The sequence below is a fragment of the Hyperolius riggenbachi genome, chromosome 9, assembly GCF_040937935.1.
Source record: "Hyperolius riggenbachi isolate aHypRig1 chromosome 9, aHypRig1.pri, whole genome shotgun sequence".
In the NCBI taxonomy this organism is placed as follows: Eukaryota; Metazoa; Chordata; class Amphibia; order Anura; family Hyperoliidae; genus Hyperolius; species Hyperolius riggenbachi.
The window spans coordinates 31,013,074-31,032,569 of record NC_090654.1 but is presented as its reverse complement, the minus strand read 5'-3'; the positions used below and the strand labels follow the sequence as shown (position 1 = coordinate 31,032,569).

The following is a 19,496-nucleotide window of genomic DNA, read 5'->3' as shown; positions in this document are numbered from 1 at the left end:
TTGTTTGGGGGGGGGGGGGCAGTGAATAAGCCTCGGGGCCCACATTCGGCCCACGGGCCTTAGTTTCCCTGTACTAGGGAAAAATTTTAAACATTGCCATAACCGGGACAAATGAGCAAATAAAATGTGTGGGTTTTAATTACGGTAGCATGTATTATTTTAAAACCATAATGGCCGAAAACTGAGAAATAATGAATTTTTCCCATTATTTTTTTTTGTTTTTCCTGTTAAAACACATTTAAAATAAAATTATTCTTAGCAAAAAGTACCCCCCAGAGAAAGCCTAATTGGTGGCGGAAAGATATAGATTGTTTCGCTGTGATAAGTAGTAATAAAGTTATAGGCGAATGGAAGGAGCGCTGACAGGTGAAAATTGCTCTGGCTTTTTTAAGGGGAAAAACCCTTGGAGGGGAAGTGGCTAAAATACAGTTGTTGTTTTTTTTTTTTTTTTTTTTAATGCATTAGCGCAAAAAATTATTTTTGGGTGTAATTCCGCTTGAAGGAACGGTCCATGGACCGACATTTATTTTCTCCCTTTTTTCTCCTGCAGGTGACCTCACAAAATTTGGCCGCGCAGACGCCTCCTCCCCCGCCCCGGCGACGACACTGGCACAGCCTCAACAGAGCCAGACGCAAGGCCACCATACCACACAGCAAACATTCCTAAACCCAGCCCTGCCTCCTGGATACAGCTATACCAGCCTTCCATACTACACCGGGGTTCCGGGTCTTCCAAGCACTTTCCAGTACGGCCCCGTGTTCCCAGTGAGTGCGCACTTCCGTTGACACCCTAAAAGTGTTTCTGGGGGAGGTGGGCGGCTCTGGACACAACAAAAATAAATTAGCACCTTAAAAAAAACACGCATGACTCCGACAATCTAATGTCTGACTTTTCTGCTGCCCTTACTCTATGGGACAAACGCCCACCAAATAAGGACACGTTCTGAGGGTCACATGACCTTACATTGGGACTTTTTTTTTTTTTTTTTTTTTTTTTTTTTTTTTTGGAAAGTGCGGTCTAAAATCCAATGCCCAACCCAGCCTGTGATGTGCATGTAATTACCACCAGAAGGGCGGCACAGTGTAGACTGGGGCTGTTACTTCAACACCCGTCACTTTTATCGGTTCGTTGTAAGCAGCTGGGGCTGTTGGTTGAGTAAATGAATTGAGGTATTTGTCCTGGACTGTCTGGGTTTTTAAAGGGAACCTGTCAGTGCCCTCTTGTGGAACGGCAAGCAGATCTTTAGAACGTTTCCTCTTCCGGGTCCGTTGTCCTCAGGTTCAGTATTGAGTGCCTTTATCCAGTGATGTCTCTCCACCTCCATTCCTTCTGCACACGGCTTTGTTGATTGGGTTGTAGCTCCGTTAACCGAAGTTGCCCCACTGAGGCAAGTATTAAAAGGGGTGGGAGAGGGGAAGCTACTTTTGATTCAGAGCTTCAGAATTAAGTGCTCTTCAGCGACACCAAGCCAATAAGGAACATTCCAATAAGGGCACCTTCCTTACTTTTTCAGCCATAGGTTAGGTACAGCAAAGTTCTTGGTATGTGGCACTGGCGAGGTTCACCAGATGCCGGATACATGTGCTTGCCACCAGCCTGAAAAGCACAAACCTAAATTCCCTCTCCCCCCTTTCTCCCGTGCAGCAATAAATGCAGTGTGTCCAGCAATGTCTTCTAACCTTCCTGCAGCTTTCCAGCGTCAACTGTGCATGGCTCCCGGCGTGTCACATGACGCATGAGCAGGGCACGTAAGCCTGAAAAATGCTTGGCAGCTACAGGAAGGTTAGAAGACGGCACTGGAGTCTTGGTAAGTATTTTAATACCTGCATAACCCCCAAAACACAATCCCAGTTATCCCCTCAGACACGACAGTCATCTGAGGGTACTTTGCTGTCTTAGAATGTCCCCTAAATACCACTTCAATGAAATGGACTACTGCAGTGCTTAGAACTGGAGGGACACGGGAATAGACGGCTCTCTGGAACAAGAATAGAGTGGGGGGGGGGGGGGGGGGGGGATAGGTGGTCCTTACTGAAGACTTGCCTTGTTACAGTTCCACAGTAGACACAAGATCTGCTAAGCTCTGCAGTTCAGATTCTGAATTCCAAGCAGGGGGGTTAAGTCACCCTTGTCGTCACCTATAGCCAATGCTTTCCACATAACTCCAATACTACCTCCTTCCGGGTTTAAAGGAGGAAGTACTGGAGAGACGTGACGTGGAGTGTGTTTGTTATAGCGGCAGCAAGGGTGAGCCCCACCCACCTCCGACGCGGATGAAAGTTTAAAGGTTCGGAAGCTGAAACCGCGAAGCTCGTGCCTATTCCACAGTGCACGTCTGCAGACCAGGCCATGAAATGCTTACCACAGCAGATTTTTGTTTTTTATAAATACTTAGAGACACTGAAACAAAAAAAAAAAATGATATAATGAATTGGTTGTGTACTATGAATAATTACTAGAAGATTAGCCGCAAAAAAAAATATTCTCATGTTTATTTTCAGGTATATAGTGTTTTTTCTAACATTGCATCATTCACTAATATGTGCAGATTACACAACACTCAGCATTCAAAATGATTTTTTCAGAGCAGTCTGTGAACTAATGAACTCTCCTCTGGCAGAGAAAAAGAAAACAGTTGAGATAATAATAAAAGTCAGAAGACAGCCCTCTCCACGAGCTTAATGGCTTTATTGCATAGAGATAACTGCAGTTTCTTAGCTCTTCCTGTACTGGAAACAATTAGACTGATGTATCTGATCTTAATGTTTTATTTCTTAGCTGTACTACACATACAAATCATAATATCATAATTTTTTTTCCGCTTCAGTGTCTCTTTAAAAGGAACCAGAGGTGAGAGATGTATATGGAGGCTGCCATATTTATATCCTTTTTAACAATACCAGTTGCCTGGCAGTGCTGCTCATGGTTGTGAAACAAGCATGCAGCTATTCTAGTCAGACTTGAGTCAGGCGCATCTGACCTGCATGCTTGTTCAGGGTCTATGTCTAAAATTATAAAGGTGGCCACTAACGATGCAATTGTTAGCGATTATTTGTATGAGCGATCAGAAATGATCAATTGGCACCACTAAAGGGCAAAAATCTCTCCTAACTGGTCCGATCAGATTGACGGGATCGATACTCACAGCGGATAGATTTCGTTAATCTGATCGGATTGGTTAGACTTTTATCATTTAGTGGTCCTAAATTATCATTTCCGATCGTTCATGGGAATAATCGTTCGTAAATGTTCATTCACCAAATTGTATCGTTAGTGGTCACCAAGCAGAGGATCTGCAAAACATCCAGGCAATGTGGATTGTTTAAAAGAAAATAGGTCAGCCTCTTTATGTATCGTCTCAGGATCCTTCTAAAAACATTTTTGTGTGATTTACATTAAGCCTTGACAGATAAGACTACTTAATTTAAGTTCATGTCTCTTTCAAGCAAAGTACACATGCTGGATTAAATGACCTCCCCCCAGAGCGACCATTAAAGGTATACTGTAGGGGGGTCGGGGGAAAATGAGTTGAACTTACCCGGGGCTTCTAATGGTCCCCGCAGACGTCCTGTGCCCGCGCAGCCACTCACCGATGCTCCGGCCACGCCTACGGTTCACTTCTGCAATTTCAGGCTTTAAAGTCTGAAAACCACTGCCTCGCTCCCACTGATGTCACCAGGAGCGTACTGCGCAGGCACAGACCATACTGGCCTTGTGCTATACACCCCTGGTGACGTCAGCGGGTCAAGGACACGGCAATGCAGTATTCCTTTAAGGACAGAGCAGGGATGTTGTGCTACTCACATGACCTGCCGGAAGCTGTTCTGCACCCTAATAAACATGTGCACCAGTATTTGTCTTGTGTACAAGGCTTTAGCCCCACCTAGAGGAAGCTAAAATCATGGAATAATCAACTACTGCTCCTGCAAATATCATGGAATGATCGATTACTACTCCTACCCCATCCCCGATCAACCTGTGTCCAATCAATACTCTCACTCAATCTTGAGTCAAAATCGATCTGACGTTTTGGGGGATTTCCCAGCAGATGAATCAAATCTGCAGGGAATACAAAAGGGGAAATTTTAGATATACTGTATTGCCTTTAGTTTAAGCTCAATTTATTTCCACAATTAGTTGATTTCTGTCTGTTTTAACCCTTCGTTAGTCCGTCTAAAGATGCAAAAACATTGAGCTAGATTTTGAAGTCTTTGAGTGTCGAGATAATGTTAGGAATGGAGAGTTTTGTCAGGTTCCCTTTAAGAACTCAGACTTGCTGCAATAGGTTATTTTTAGGCCTTAAGGCGACATCACTTTTGGGGTTCGACCCAGTTCTGCGCTGCTTTTTAGCAATCTCTCCCATCCACACACCTAGACCACCTGCTGCTCTGCCAAAGCTCCCCTGATTGTTTTTCCTTTTTCTTTTCTTTTTTTGTTTTTCTTTTGAAGATTCCCTTTAACAATGTAAACTGCGTAGTCAGTCTGTCAGGCGCAGTCCAGGTAGCTGAAGGGATGTTTTTGGAGGACATTCGTCACTAAGGTTGTGCTCCTGGATTTTCACATCGCGTCTTCTGTTTTCTTGTTTTTGTAATCTTGTTTTCTTTTTGGTCAATATCAATACCACCTGCTTGATTGTAAATATTTCCATACTTAATAAAAGTATTTTCAATAAAACACTTGCCAGATTGGCCCTCCTTATTGCTTCGCTGGAACTTTGGCCCTTCAGAATCTTTAGAAGTTTACACGAAAAATAAATTTGTTTTTCCTTTTTTTGTTGTTGTTTATTGTGAACTTGTTGAAAGGTATTATTGAAGGTTTTTAGAGTTTAGTGGTTAGTCTTTTTAGCTTTACATTATTAGGTTATGTTTTCTATAAATGTTGATTTTGGGTAACATTTTAATTGACTGGTGCTTGATACAGAGATGTAGGAAAATTGCAGTACACCAAGCTAGACAGGTCCTCAAACTTACCTCTAACCTCCCTGTACACCCGCTAGAGGTTCCCTGCAAACATGTTGACGGCAGCCGAGACTTTCCCCTACGTTGGCGAGCCATTCCAGGTACGTCCCAGAATCCTCTGCTCCGAGGTGAGAATGAGCCTGTCTTTTTGTGTGTCTGGCACTGGTTCCTGGGGTGGTCAGATCCCACTGGGTTGTTTGGGCTCTCTCTGTAATTCTGGTGCAGGTCCTGCCTCTGCTTTGGTCTGAAAGAAGCTGCTCTTGCAGTCATGTGACATCTTTTTCAAGGTCGACCCAACATAACTGCTGCTTACTGAAAGTCTAACATGTCGCCATACAGGTCCTTGGGCATGACATTGGCTCTAACTTTTGCTCCAGAGAGCACTACTTCCTGTTAACGAAATAGCAGCTCACTAAAACTCTTGGCTCATTTTTGCCAAGCCGAGGATTATGGGAGATGTTACTGGCTTCCGTAGTTGGGTTTGGATTTTCATGCTGTTTGTGTGCTGCCTGCCCGGCTGTGTTTCAAAAATATTTCACGTAACGGACATGGGAGAGATATACGGTGAAGGGCACCCCCCGCCTGGCTGCAGAATGTGAAAGAATCCGATGTTGTACACTGCCTGCAATGTTTGTCACTCGCCTTTAGGGTGGCACTGGAGAGCCTTCGGCCTCACAAGTCCTGTGTCCCCTTCTTTCCTGCAGGTGGCGCCAACTACGTCAAAGCAGCACGGGGTGAATGTTGGTGTCAACGCTTCGGCTGGCGCCTTCCAGCAGGCCCCCAGTTATGGCTCTCATGCTTACAACACCGGTAAGAGACACAACTATGCCATCATCACTCTGGTAGTGTATTGACCTTCCTCACCCTCCCTCTCTAGCTGTGAATGCCCTGAAGTTCCCACCACTTAACCGTCCTACCTGCTCTTGTACTGTGCCTCCCTCCTAACTTTTCCCTGCAGCAGAGCGTCTGCCCCCGCTGGTGGTCCGAGCAGCAGCAGGTGACACGCTGTGTGGGGGTCCTAAGTCGTGGACCCATCTGAGCGGAAGAATAAGGAATCCTGACTTGGACTTCGGTGTTAATAACCAGCATGTTGCACCAGAATGACTGTTAGTCTTATATATGAGTCATCCATTTTTGTTTATTTTTGGGGGGGAGGGTCCACACTCTCCTGACTGTTCTGATTGGATGGCTGTTTGTTTTTTTTGTTTTTTTGAGGTTTGTCTGTATGTTTGATGGTGTGCTCCCCCTGGTGGCCATGGTTGGGTATATGTCTCCGGGTTGGGGGCACCCTTCCGATGCTGAAGGCTGTGTCTGTTCACAGGCTTTGAGGACTTGGGCCAGGTGTCCAGCGTGGGGGATTTCTGTAAGGGTGCATTTAGTGGGGCTACTGCTGCTCAGAGCAAACCTGCTGCTGCTTGCACCAATGGACCAGGCGCTGGTAAGTGCTCTCTCTGCTTCCGCCTTTGTTTTCCTTGTCTCTTTCTGTAGCTCAAAACCTGACCCACCTACCTACCATTACCCCTCTGTGCCTCTGTCTCCTTTCCCTGCCTTTGTCCATTTCATTTCTCTTTCTAGTTTATTCAGTTGGTCTTTCGTGTCTGCCTTGTCCCGTTGTCCTTACCTGCCTGCCTTGTTCAGTTGGCCTTACTTACATGTCTGCCTTGTTTTGTTGTCTCTACCTGCCTACTTTTTGTTGTACTTCCCTGCCTGCCTTGTTTTGTTCTTCCCTGCATTCTTCATTCTAGTGTCCTTGTCTACTTTGTGGCATTGTCCTTTGCCTCCCTGCCTTGTCCTGTTGTCCTTTCATGCTTGCCTTGTTCCGTTCTTTCCTGCCTGCCTTGTTCCTTTTGCCTGCCTGCCTTGTTTTGTTTTCCTTCCATGCCTACTTTTTGTTCTTCCCTGCCTGCCATGTTTTGTTCTTGGATCATTGAAGTATGAACAACGTGCAATCAGGCACTGGAGTAATATCAAAATGTATTCAAAATCCTGATGGTTTATAAAGCATAGCGCTTTCTGTGTTCAATGGTAGTTGCATGAGTCACAGATACGATACAAGTGCGGCAGTGACATATATTGACATTGGATAAAGTTGGTGTCCTACCATATCTGAGGTGGGTGCAGGGCAAAAACGGGCAGCCTAACGCCGTTTCGCACGGCGGTGCTTCTTCAGAGACTGATCCACGCCAATACACTTCTATCTGTGACTCATGCAGCTACCATTGAACACAGCAACCACTATGCTATGCTTTATAAACCATCTGGATTTTGAATAAATTTGATATTACTGCAGTGCCTGATTGCACGTTGTTCATACTGATCCATTTTATGCATCTATTGGTTTTCAAATCAGGAGCACGCAAGAATCCGACCTGAGGTGAAAAAGTGTGTGACTTGAACCTCGCTTATCACTTACATTCTTCCCTCTGCTAATACAGAGACTGTGATCCTTATAGTGCCGGCTTACTGCATACTTCTTGATTTGATCCTTGTTTTGTTCTTCCCTGCATTCTTCATTCTGGTGTCCTTGCCTACTTTGTGGCATTGTCCTTTGCCTCCCTGCCTTGTTTCGTTGTCCTTCCCTGACGGCCTTGTTCCGTTGTCCTTCCCTGACGGCCTTGTTCCGTTGTCCTTCCCTGACGGCCTTGTTCCGTTGTCCTTCCCTGACGGCCTTGTTCCGTTGCCCTTCCTTGCCTGTATTCTGATGTCATTGGCTACTTTTCAACATCTTTTTCCTGCTTGCTTCGAGGTGCTTTTCCCTGCCTGCTTTGTGGTGGGGGTCCCTTGTCTGCCCGTGTCGTGTTGGGGTCCCTTGCCTGTGTCGTGGTTGTGTCCCTTGCCTGCCTGCATTGTTGCAGTGTCCCTTTCCTGCCTGCTTTGTGATGTTGTCCTGGCCTCCATGCTTCGTGGTGTCCTTGCCTGTCTGTTTTGTGGTTTTGTCTTTGCCTGCCTGCCTTGTTTGGTTGTCTTTCCCAGACAGCTGATATTAAGACCTTTCTATCTACTTTATTTTTATTCTAACTTGCTTCTTTTGTGCCTTAATACATTTGCCTGATCTACCAGTCCTCCTTTATCCTTCACAGCTTGCATGTTTCTCCTTTCTTATCATACCTGCTCTGTTCCATTATTCTTAACTCCTTGCATTCCTAAATACTCCTTCCCAGTCTGCTTTATCTCTTGATCTCTATGAGCAGCATTGCCCCCTCTGCTTCCCCTTCTCCCTGGCCCCCTCTGCTTCCCCTTCTCCTTGACCCCCTCTGCTTCCCCTTCTCCTTGACCCCCTCTGCTTCCCCTTCTCCTTGACCCCCTCTGCTTCCCCTTCTCCTTGACCCCCTCTGCTTCCCCTTCTCCTTGACCCCCTCTGCTTCCCCTTCCCGCTGGCCCCCTCTGCTTCCCCTTCTCCTTGACCCCCTCTGCTTCCCCTTCCCGCTGGCCCCCTCTGCTTCCCCTTCTCGCTGGCCCGCCCTGCTTCGGCTTCTCGCTGGCCCGCCCTGCTTCGGCTTCTCGCTGGCCCGCCCTGCTTCGGCTTCTCGCTGGCCCCCTCTGCTTCCCCTTCTCCCTGGCCCCCTCTGCTTCCCCTTCTCCCTGGCCCCCTCTGCTTCCCCTTCTCCCTGGCCCCCTCTGCTTCCCCTTCTCCCTGGCCCCCTCTGCTTCCCCTTCTCCCTGACCCCCTCTGCTTCGGCTTCTCGCTGGCCCGCCCTGCTTCGGCTTCTCGCTGGCCCGCCCTGCTTCGGCTTCTCGCTGGCCCGGCTTCTCGCTGGCCCGCCCTGCTTCGGCTTCTCGCTGGCCCGCCCTGCTTCGGCTTCTCGCTGGCCCGCCCTGCTTCGGCTTCTCGCTGGCCCGCCCTGCTTCGGCTTCTCGCTGGCCCGCCCTGCTTCGGCTTCTCGCTGGCCCGCCCTGCTTCGGCTTCTCGCTGGCCCGCCCTGCTTCGGCTTCTCGCTGGCCCGCCCTGCTTTCCCTTCTCCCTGTACTTGCTCTACTTCTGTTTCTCCCTGGCCCGCTCTGCTTCCCCTTCTCCCTGGACCTGCCCTGCTTCCCCTTCTCCCTGGACCTGCCCTGCTTCCCCTTCTCGCTGGCCAGCTCTGCTTCCGCTTCTCCCTGTCCCTTCCCTGCTTCCCCTTCTCCCTGTCCCTTCCCTGCTTCCCTTTCTCCCTGACCCTTCCTTGCTTCCCCTTCTCCCTGACCCTTCCTTGCTTCCCCTTCTCCCTGACCCTTCCTTGCTTCCCCTTCTCCCCGACACTTCCTTCCTTGCTTCCCCTTCTCCCTGGCCCCGCCCTGCTTCCCCTTCTCCCTGGCCCGCTCTGCTTCCCCTTCTTCCCCCTTCTCCCTGGCCCAGTCCTGCTTCCCCTTCTCCCTGGCCCCGTCCTGCTTCCCCTTCCCCCTGGCCCCGTCCTGCTTCCCCCTGGCCCCGTCCTGCTTCTCCCTGGCCCCATCCTGCTTCCCCTTCTCCCTGGCCCCGTCCTGCTTCCCCTTCTCCCTGGTCCCGTCCTGCTTCCCCTTCTCCCTGGCCTTTGCTTCCCCTTCTCCCTGGCCTTTGCTTCCCCTTCTCCCTGGCCCAGCCCTGCTTCCGCTTTTCCCTGGCCGTGCCCTGCTTCCGCTTTTCCCTGGCCCTGCCCTGCTTCCGCTTTTCCCTGGCCCTGCCCTGCTTCCGCTTTTCCCTGGCCCTGCCCTGCTTCCGCTTTTCCCTGGCCCTGCCCTGCTTCCGCTTTTCCCTGGCCCTGCTTCCGCTTTGCCCTGCCCTGCTTCCGCTTTTCCCTGGCTCTGCCCTGCTTCCGCTTTTCCCTGGCTCTGCCCTGCTTCCGCTTTTCCCTGGCTCTGCCCTGCTTCCGCTTTTCCCTGGCTCTGCCCTGCTTCCGCTTTTCCCTGGCTCTGCCCTGCTTCCGCTTTTCCCTGGCTCTGCCCTGCTTCCGCTTTTCCCTGGCTCTGCCCTGCTTCCGCTTTTCCCTGGCTCTGCCCTGCTTCCGCTTTTCCCTGGCTCTGCCCTGCTTCCGCTTTTCCCTGGCCCTGCCCTGCTTCCGCTTCTCCCTGGCCCTGCTTCCGCTTTTCCCTGGCCCTGCCCTGCTTCCGCTTTTCCCTGGCTCTGCCCTGCTTCCGCTTCTCCCTGGCCCGCCCTGCTTCCGCTTCTCCCTGGCCCGCCCTGCTTCCGCTTCTCCCTGGCCCGCTCTGCTTCTGCCTGGCCCGCCCTGCTTCTGCCTGGCCCGCCCTGCTTCTGCCTGGCCCGCCCTGCTTCTGCCTGGCCCGCCCTGCTTCTGCCTGGCCCTGGCCCGCCCTGCTTCTGCCTCTCCATGGCCCGCCCTGCTTCTGCCTCTCCATGGCCCGCCCTGCTTCTTCCTCTCCCTGGCCCGCCCTGCTTCTGCCTCTCCCTGGCCTGCCCTGCTTTCTCTGCATTTCTTTTTGACCCACCCTACTTCCACTTCTTCTGTATATTTGCCCCCCCTGCTTCATACTGTGCTATTTCTTGCCTTGCTCATTCTCCCCACTGCTCCAGGCCCAGAAAAGATCTTGTTCACAGGCTTAGCTTATTTCCATGTCCTGCTGCAGGTCTGCCTACCCTGCTTCCTGTTCCCAATCCTCGCTCTCCTCTGCTTCTTCCGGCTCCCATGTTCTGCCCCACTCCCCTGTAGCACTTGGCTTGCTGGTTCCAGATCTACTTTTATTTTACTTGATGGGTCACTTTCTCTCTAGCTATGCTGCCCTCTTCATATCTCTGTCCTCCCGCCCTCAGTTTGTCCGTGACATCATTTCCTTGGGCCCTCCCACCTTGGCCTTCCATCCTGTGTCTGTCTTCAAATCATTACTTTGTATTCCCAAAAAGCAGTTTTTCATTTTTTAATTTTCCCAGTATGTCACGTCTCTATAGTCTGCCTGTTTCCCATGGTGCTTTGTACGGGCCTAGTGATCCTGCTCTTTATATTTGCTTTTGTAGTCCCACCTTGACACTATTGAGTGCACAGGCTCCATATATCCATAAAAGCTGACCAGAGTAAAGCCATTTAGTTTCCTGTGCTGTGTGGGCTAGTAGTGCTGTTAGAGTATGAGAATAAGCAGAGCGACGCTTGATGTGACCGTCGGGGGCCATAGAGTTCTGAAACGTTGCTTCGGAGAAGCAGTGTCCACCTTTTGTTATATAGTAATGCAATGTGTTGTTTTGCAAAGCAGCCATACGTATCTATGCTGTGATCTCTCCGCAGGTGTGTCTGTTACCTCTAGTAATACTGGTGTCCCTGATATCTCTGGCTCTGTCTATTCCAAGACACAGGTATGTGATCACATGGCACCTGCTTGCATGTTTGCAAAAGATCTGTGGTGTGACTAGCAGTTACCACTAGAGGGCAGAAGTTGGACGTAATAATTCAGGCTTGGAGTCCTACTTTTTTTTCCTGAAGAGCCTTACAAGATCTTGGTATGGCTTTTTTTTTTTTTAAATCACGGCATTCTGGGAGTTGTAGTTCCTTGACGTAATGAACTCATGCTGGCATTGAGCTGTATTGCTTGGGATTGTTTGAGGCTTGACGTTCTGCTTGTGTCTTCTTTGCCGTTTTGCAGCAGTCGTTCGAGAAGCAGGGTTTTCACACGGGTACCCCGGCCACCTCCTTCAATTTGCCGTCGGCGCTGGGGAGCGCAGGACCCATCAACCCAGCTACAGCCGCAGCGTACCCTCCGGCTCCTTTCATGCACATCCTGGCTCCGCATCAGCAGCCGCACTCCCAAATCCTCCACCACCACCTCCAGCAGGACGCCCAGGTAATCCCCGCTACAAAGGCTGTGCCATTGTCCTTTCATCTGCTTTCTGTTCCTGTGCACCTATGTTTTCATTTCATTGTAGCTTAAAGTTTACTAGAGACAAACTTCATTAAAAGTTTTATCTATGCCCTGGGGCTTCCTCCAACCCCATCCGCACGGATCGGGCCCACAATGCCATTCTCGTTCTTCTGCACCGGGTCCAGTCGTGGCCAGTCTGAGCGAGCACAGTGCGCTCCCTCTAGTGGAGGATGGTATTGGGCCTGCGCAGTACTATTCTCCGAATAGAGCGCACTGCACTTGAGTCAGACTGGCCACACTTCTGAAGTTACGGGAGCTAGAGAAGACTGAGGATGACAGTGTGGGCAGTGATCCATGCGCATAGGGCTGGAGGTATGTATAAATCTTTCAACCATTTAAGCCTTCTGGACATAGAGGCTACGTCCAGAAGGCCATGTGCGCTCCGGGCCACGGATCGTTAGCCCAGGAATCGATGAATCGGGACATGGTGCCCGATCATGGATTCCTTTCCCTGGCAGAAAAAGTGACCGCTTCTCTTGGAAGCCTCGCTTTTTCTGCCTCTTACGTCCCCCTACCTCCCTCTAAGCGTTCATGTTACGCTTAGAGCATACATGTCAAACTCTGGCCCGCGGGCCAAATCTGGCCCTCGGAGCTATTAAATTTGGCCCTCAAGTGCATTATGTTGGGCCCACTCTAGACCAACAGGGAAACAATATTGAAGGTGAAGCCCTGGAAGACCAGGGAAGGCCTGAGGGGGAGAAAGGGGGAATGCACTAGACACCAGGGAACTGTATAGGGGAGGGTGGGGGGCCTCTAGACACCAGGGAACTGTTTTATAGGGGTTGGAGGGGGGCTATTAGACACCTGGAAACTTTATAAGGGAGGGAGTTGACCACTAGACATTGAGGTTGGCCCGCGACTAGATCCCAGTGTGCAATTTTGGCCCACTTTGTATTTGAGTTGGACACCCCTGGCTTAGTGACATCATGTAAATAAACTCACATTAAAACTACATCCACATGTAAAAAAAAATTAAAACAAATATTTACATTAAAAAAATTACTATTTACCTCCCACCCTCCCAAAAATACCCAAATAAAATGTTTAATAAAAACAAAAAAAATTACAATAAAAAAATAAATATTTACCTAAGGGTCTAAACTATTTAAATATTCATGTAAAAATGAAATATTTCTATTTTGTTTTTCTTATAAGCTTGTAAATAGTGATGGATGCAAAACGGAAAAAATTCACTTTTATTTCCAAATAAAATATTGTCGCCATACATTGTGATAGGGATGTCATTTAAATGGTGTAATACACGGGACTATTAGGCAAATACAATACGTGGGTTTTAATTATGGAGACATGTATTTTAAAACTATAATGGCCAAAAATAGAGAAATAACGATTTTTTTTCTATTTTTTTCTTCCTGTTAAAATGCATTTACAGTAAAGCAGCTCTTAGCAAAATGTGCCACCCAAAGAAAGCCTAATTGGTGGTAGAAAAAACAAGATATTGATCAGTTCATTGTGATAAGTAGTGATAAAGTTATAGGCTCATGAATGGGAGGTGAGCATTGCTCGTATGCATAAAGTGAAAACGACTGAAGGTTGAAGTGGTTAAGTTCGTCTCGTTTTTTTTTTTTTAGAGGAACTGTAACCCAGGATTTAACTTCATCCCAATCAGTAGCTGCTACCCCCTTTCCCATGAGAAATCTTTACCTCTTCTCCAATTGAAACCCCTCCCACAGTGTGATGTCATGACCATGGTCCTGACTGTTTCCTGTCTGTTAACATCTTTGTATTGTGGGAAATAACAGCTTTTTCCAACTGCCATGCAACCGGTATCTCCCTCTGTGCATAGAACCCTCAGTAACCAACTTTCCGTACAGGTCACCTGGCAGAACTAAAAGATGTCCCCACCAGTGATACATTTCAGAATGTAAATCAGGGCAAGGAAAGGTTGTACAATGGGCAAACCCTGATTAAATCATCTATAAATGAATATTCTAAAAAATAAGAAATTTCAGTCATTGGTATTTTCACTATAGTTCCTCTTTAAGTTTTAACTTATACATACTACAGCTAGTCACTGAATGTTTAGCTAATCCGATTTCCTGTCTGCTTCCCTAAAGCATTGATTTTGTTTTTTTTACTGGCAGATTCAATCCATCTGATCGAATCTGCCGGTTATAACGCAACAAGCCCCATGGATCCTCATTGAGTTTTGCTGCAAATCGATCGAAATTATGATCACGCTGGAAGAGAAATCTGTGTGCTGTGTATGGAGGGATTTGATTCTTTTGATCAGATTCAGATCAGAGAGGGGTCGATCTAAACATGTATGGCCACCTTTACTGCTGTGTAGTAAATATTGATGATAAAGGTGGCCACACACTTTTAGATGGCCACTGACCATCAGATACCTCTTTGATCTAAACATTATGCCCCTCGTTTGCATTTATACGTTACCTGTCCTGTTGCAGCCTCCGCAGTGTCCCGTAACCTCCGGGCAGCTCTCCGTACACACTACTGCTGTCTGACGCTATGCGCCAGTACCTTGTATGGATAACCGCCCGGAGGTTACTGGACACGGTGCGGAGGCTGCAACAGGACAGGTAATGTATAAATGCACACACGGAGGCGGCGGTGCGGACGCGTGAGCTCAGCCAATTCCCTGAAGATTTCATGCTGAAAATCGTACAAGAATAAGCCTGAAGTATATGGGCAGAATTGACAAGAGAAAAAATTATCTCTAATCAGATTCGATTAATGACAAATTTGTCTTTGTCTATTCTGCCCATAATCGTCAGGTGTATGATGCGCCACCTTTATCATCCCCCCACAGGTCTTAAGGTGTGTACACACGTCTGATTTTTCTAAACGACTGGTCGTTCACACCTCAAATCGGGCCTGTGTACAAACGGTCGTTCAAACTGATAACGCTGGTTTTGATCGATCCGCTTGGCGGATCGGTCAAATCCAGTCTTATCAGCTGAATAATAGTTTGTACACACGCCCGATCTGACGTCCATACGACCGGTCGTTTGGAAAAATCAGATTTGTGTATGTACCTTTATCAGCTCCTAAAGTGAACACAAAGTGAGAGTGATATAGATGCTGAGATATTTTTTTTCCTTTTAAACAATACCAGTTGCCTGGCAGTCCTGCTGGTCTATTTGCCTGCAGTCGTGCCTGAATCACACCAGAAACAAGCGTGCAGCTAGACTTGTCAGTTCTGACAATAGTCAGAAACACCTGATCTGCTACATGCTTGTTCAGGGTCTATGGCTAAAAGCATTGGAGGCAGAGGATCCGCAGGGCTGCCAGGCAAATGGTATTGCGTAAAAGGAAATAAATATGGCAACTTCCATATCGCTCTCACCTCGGTTCCCTTTAAGCAAACACTATGGGCAGATGAATAAGGGCTACTAGTCATAGTGTCAGGGACATGCCAGTATTTTATAACCACAATATATAAGCAGATTAATTATCTGAGCCTTTATTGAATCATTTATTATTCTTATTATAGCTCACCATTTAATCCTTACCCTAGTCATATGTACATTGTAGTCGAAGGCCAATTTAGGAGGAAGACAATTAACTTATGTTAGTTAACCTTCCTGGCGGTAACTACGTTCGGGGTAAGCCGCGCAGGAGGTTTTCTCAGGCCCTGCTGGGCCGATTTGCTTAATTTTTTATTTTTTTTGCTGAACGCAGCTAGCACACCGATCACCGCCGGCCCGCGCTCAATCGCCGCTATCCGCTCCGCCCCCCCCCCCTTCCCCAGACCCCGTGCGCTGCCTGGCCAATCAGTGCCAGGCAGCGCTGAGGCTTGGATCGGGACTCCCAAAGACTTCACGACGTCATCCCACCCCGTCGCCATGGCGACGGGGGAAGCCCTCCAGGAAATCCCGTTCTTTGAACGGGATTTCCTGATCGGAGATCGCCAAAGGCGATCGAAGCGGGCGGGGGGATGCCGCTGAGCAGCGGCTATCATGATTTAAAAAAAAAAAAAAAAAAACTGCTGCGCTGCCTCCTGGCGGAAAACATTAGACCGCCAGGAGGGTTAAGTTGAGCATAAATACGCTTACACTTAAAAAAAGAACTAGTAAAAATAACGTAATGATGAATTTTGTTTTAAAGAGAATCTGTACTGTGAAAATCTTACATAAATAAACGTACCAGCCTGTTTGTTGTCTTCTCCTAGCCCCCTCTGCGACATTTTCGGCACTCCCTGCTGCTTACTTGGTGATAAAATCACGGTTTGTTTTTGTAAACAATGAAGATGGCCGACATACAGGAAATATGTCATCAGAGCAGGTGTCTGTTTGCAGTGGCTCCTCTCAAGCCTGACTTGACTGCTGAAATGTTACTGCCACTTGTTGAACTGATCTTTCTGCACTCACAAGGTCACAACTCCATGAGCTGCAGACAGGCTGGCTGTGAGCAGAGACCTTGCCTGTGACTCATACACACAGGAGAGCATGAGATGGCGTGCATAACTTCTCCCAATCACAGCAGAGGCAGCCCATTCCTCTCTGGGTCGACAAAGCTTGACAAAGAAAAGAAGATTAGATATATTACAGAGACAGTGCAACTAGAAAAGGCTGCAGTAATCCAGACCACATCAGAACAGGTATAGAAACTTCTAGGATAGAAGAAATAAGACTAAAAATGTTGTTAGAGTATCTAACATTTTTTAATTATAAATTATTTAGTCAGTGTTTGCCCATTGTAAAATTGTTCATTGCCCTAATTTTTAAATGTATCACAGGTGGTGGTTAGTTCTGTCAGGTGCAACTCTGCAGAATTGCAAAGCCAGTGAAAACAATGCCTGGCCTCCCGGAATGCTCTGGGGGAGAATTCCGCGCAGCTAAACAGCCTAGGTCAGTGATGGCTAACCTTGGCACTCCAGCTGTGGTGGAACTGCAAGTCCCATGAGGCATTGCAATACTCTGGCAGCTCTAAGCATAACTCGGGGAGGCAGAGGCATGATGGGATTTGTAGTTTTGTCACAGCTGGCATGCCAAGGTTAGCCATCACTGGCCTAGGTTAAGCTTCACTGGGATTGCAGGACTACATACCAATATATAGCTATAGGTAAGTGTTTCTGATGCTGAAACCAGTAAAATTACTGTAAAAGTTGGAATTCTGAATAATTTACTACAGTGCCTCTCTAAAGGGAAAACTGAAGCGTTTCTGGAATAAAAAAAAAATAAAACCATACTTGCCTAAGGAGGGGGCCAACAATTGCAAAGGAACTCCTCACCTCGGGTATAAACCAACGACAAGTCGGCCAGCCGGTGCTCAGTGTCCTGCAGGCACACCACACCTGCAATCAAATAGACCGCACAACGAAAGGAAGACACGACACTCAGAGGCTGTGTGCAGCAACAAGCTGTATTGCAGCAGACAGGTACACTATGTTTCCTGCGGAGCTCTTCCTCAGGTGTCGGTCTCCGCCCGAAACATGTAGTGTACCTGTCTGCTTCAATACAGCTTGTTGCTGCACACAGCCTCTGAGTGCCGTGTCTTCCTTTCGTTTTGTTGCCTAAGGAGGGGGAAGGCTCTGGGTCCTAATGAGCCTTCCCGTTACTCTCATGGATCCCTCGTTCCGGCACGGTCTCCAAGTGATGGGCCAGAGACTGCTTTCTGCCGCCACTGGAGGCTTCAGAAGTCTTCGGAAGCCTGGGTGCTCCCAAAGATGGGCGGCTCCGTATTCCACATATGCGAGCGCACTCTCTCGCATGCGCAGTACTGAGCTACCCCTCTTCAGGAGCACTCAGGCTTCCAAAGACTTCCGAAGCCTGCCGCAGCAGGAAATTTGAACGGGTGAGACATCGCTGGAACGACTGAACCAGAAGAGGTGCAGGAAGGCTCTATAGGACCCAGAGCCTTCCCTCTCCTTAGGCGAGTATCTGTCTTTTTTTTTATTCCAGAACCGCTTCAGGTTTACTTTAAAGGACACCCGAAGTGAAAAAATTGTATCTATTCTCCTCCTCCTAAAAATGGCTTTTTAAGATATTCCACAGTTTTATTTTATATTTAACTCTACTCAAGTTTTTACTGTCCAATTGTTTTTGCTCAAGGACACATTCATTGAAGTATTCCAGAGCTAAAATCTATGAACTATTGACCCTTTTTATCTCTTTCCTGCTCTCAGAAGCCATTTTCTGCTAGGAAAGTGTTTTATAGTTGTAATTTATCAGTGAAGGTCGCACTGTAGTCTGACTCAGACAGGAACTGCTACTTACATGCCTGAGGTTTAACTCTTTCAGGCAGATAAAGAATAAAAGGAACACGGCATAGTTATTTATGTGCTTGGCCCTGTACATACCCTTGTCTAACTCATTATGCCACATGTCACCTCGGGTATCCTTTAAGTTTAGATGTACAGAGGTACACTTTTGATAGCTGGCCATGCCGACCAAAGCACCCCACCTCGCCTGCCCCACCACCTCTTAGGCTCGTGTCTTTGCTGCATTAAGGCCTCTTGCACACTGCATGCATTTCCGATTCCGATTTTTAATCTGTTTTTACATCCGATTTTTAATCTTTACTCCATGCTGTGTTTTTTGATCCGTTTTCTGTTGAATGTATTCAGGGAAAATCGCAAAACAGATTTGCAGTGTGCAGGGAGCCTAACACGGTCTTCTCTCTCTCTGCAGACTGGCTCGGGACAGCGGACACAGGGAGCCTCCATGCCGCAGAAGTCTCAGGCAAGCAAGTCTGCCTACAGCAGCTACAGCTGGGGCTCTAACTAGACGAAGAGGCCACGGCGGCCACCTCTGACACAGAACATCGCGGAACAGTGACGCGGGATCGCCTGATGCTACGTCGTCTCCCCGTACCGAGCCCTTACGCCCGGCTCTCCCCCCTCCCCCTCCTTGTATGTAATATAGAATTTGTATCCCCCTTTTCTGCAGTCCAGTTATGAAATGTTTGCTATTTTAGGGGAGGGCTGCTCTTACTTTTTTGTTATTTTCCCCCCTTTTTAACCTCTTTTTGCAGAGGTGAGAGAGGGGCCAGGGGCGTGCCGCGCCCACGCTACCCTAGGAAGGACAGCTCTGAAATCTGCATTGTATGAATCATTAGTTGACGTGTTTTTTTTGTACTGTGTTCTGAATTTAATGGATAAGTGTCTTGTATATATAAAACAAAAACACAGCTGCATTTATTTGTCTTCATTCTTACCGTGTTAGTGAAACGGTTCTGACACGCTCTGCGGTGCAGTACAAAGAACATTGCGTCACTAGAACATTAAAGCGGACCTCCGATGTAAAAATAAAACCCACACTATCAGCTCAGTCAGCAGAAGAACGGTAGCAGAAAAGAAATGTGTAAAAACTGACCCCTTGTGCCATTAAATCCAGGTTTTGTTGGTTAGCCACACCCCTTTCTGGAAAACTGTCATGGCATTTATGCAATGGTTGTTAGAGAGACTATGAAGTCTCGTAAAAAACATCTTTTTATTTTAAAAATGTGTTTAACATGATTGTCCTAACTAAACCGCCGCATACCTGCCACTGTAATCTATCTAAATCCCCCCTAACTCCCTGGGGGGGGGGGCAATCCGGGCAGCACTTCCGTGAGAGGCAGAGCTATGAGCCGCAGCTGACTCTCTGCGTGTCTGTCAGCCCGGATTGCCACCTCTCCCCCGACCCTCTGTCTTTTTTCACTGGGAGAGGCGGAGATACGCGCTGACAGACGTGTGTAGAGGCAGAGCTGCGGCTCATAGCCCTGCCTCACACGGAAGCGCACAGGGCAGCAAA

At 48.0% G+C, this 19,496-nt stretch overlaps 2 protein-coding genes across 12 annotated transcripts in view; one reads left to right on the top strand and one right to left on the bottom strand.

Moving 5' to 3' along the window:
• Positions 1 to 18,897, top strand: part of UBAP2L (ubiquitin associated protein 2 like) — a 92,451-nt gene extending 73,554 nt beyond the window's left edge. For 4 of the 11 annotated variants that reach the window (XM_068252354.1, XM_068252350.1, XM_068252349.1 and 1 more), the window contains 6 exons: positions 551 to 765; positions 4,998 to 5,060; positions 5,664 to 5,769; positions 11,148 to 11,215; positions 11,503 to 11,700; positions 18,393 to 18,897. In XM_068252354.1, the coding sequence (XP_068108455.1) occupies positions 551 to 765; positions 4,998 to 5,060; positions 5,664 to 5,769; positions 11,148 to 11,215; positions 11,503 to 11,700; positions 18,393 to 18,488 (746 nt within the window). In that variant the 3' untranslated portion in view covers positions 18,489 to 18,897. Of the gene's footprint in view, positions 1 to 550; positions 766 to 4,997; positions 5,061 to 5,663; positions 5,770 to 6,280; positions 6,463 to 11,147; positions 11,216 to 11,502; positions 11,701 to 18,392 lie in introns of those variants that run through there. The other 7 variants (XM_068252359.1, XM_068252358.1, XM_068252351.1 and 4 more) reach the window with 4 other exon arrangements.
• On the bottom strand, positions 8,062 to 10,269 carry LOC137532322 (ribosome-binding protein 1-like). Its single transcript, XM_068252733.1, has one exon. It carries the CDS (start codon positions 10,267 to 10,269, stop codon positions 8,062 to 8,064), a length of 2,208 nt encoding a protein of 735 aa, XP_068108834.1.
• Positions 18,898 to 19,496: the final 599 nt, after the last annotated feature.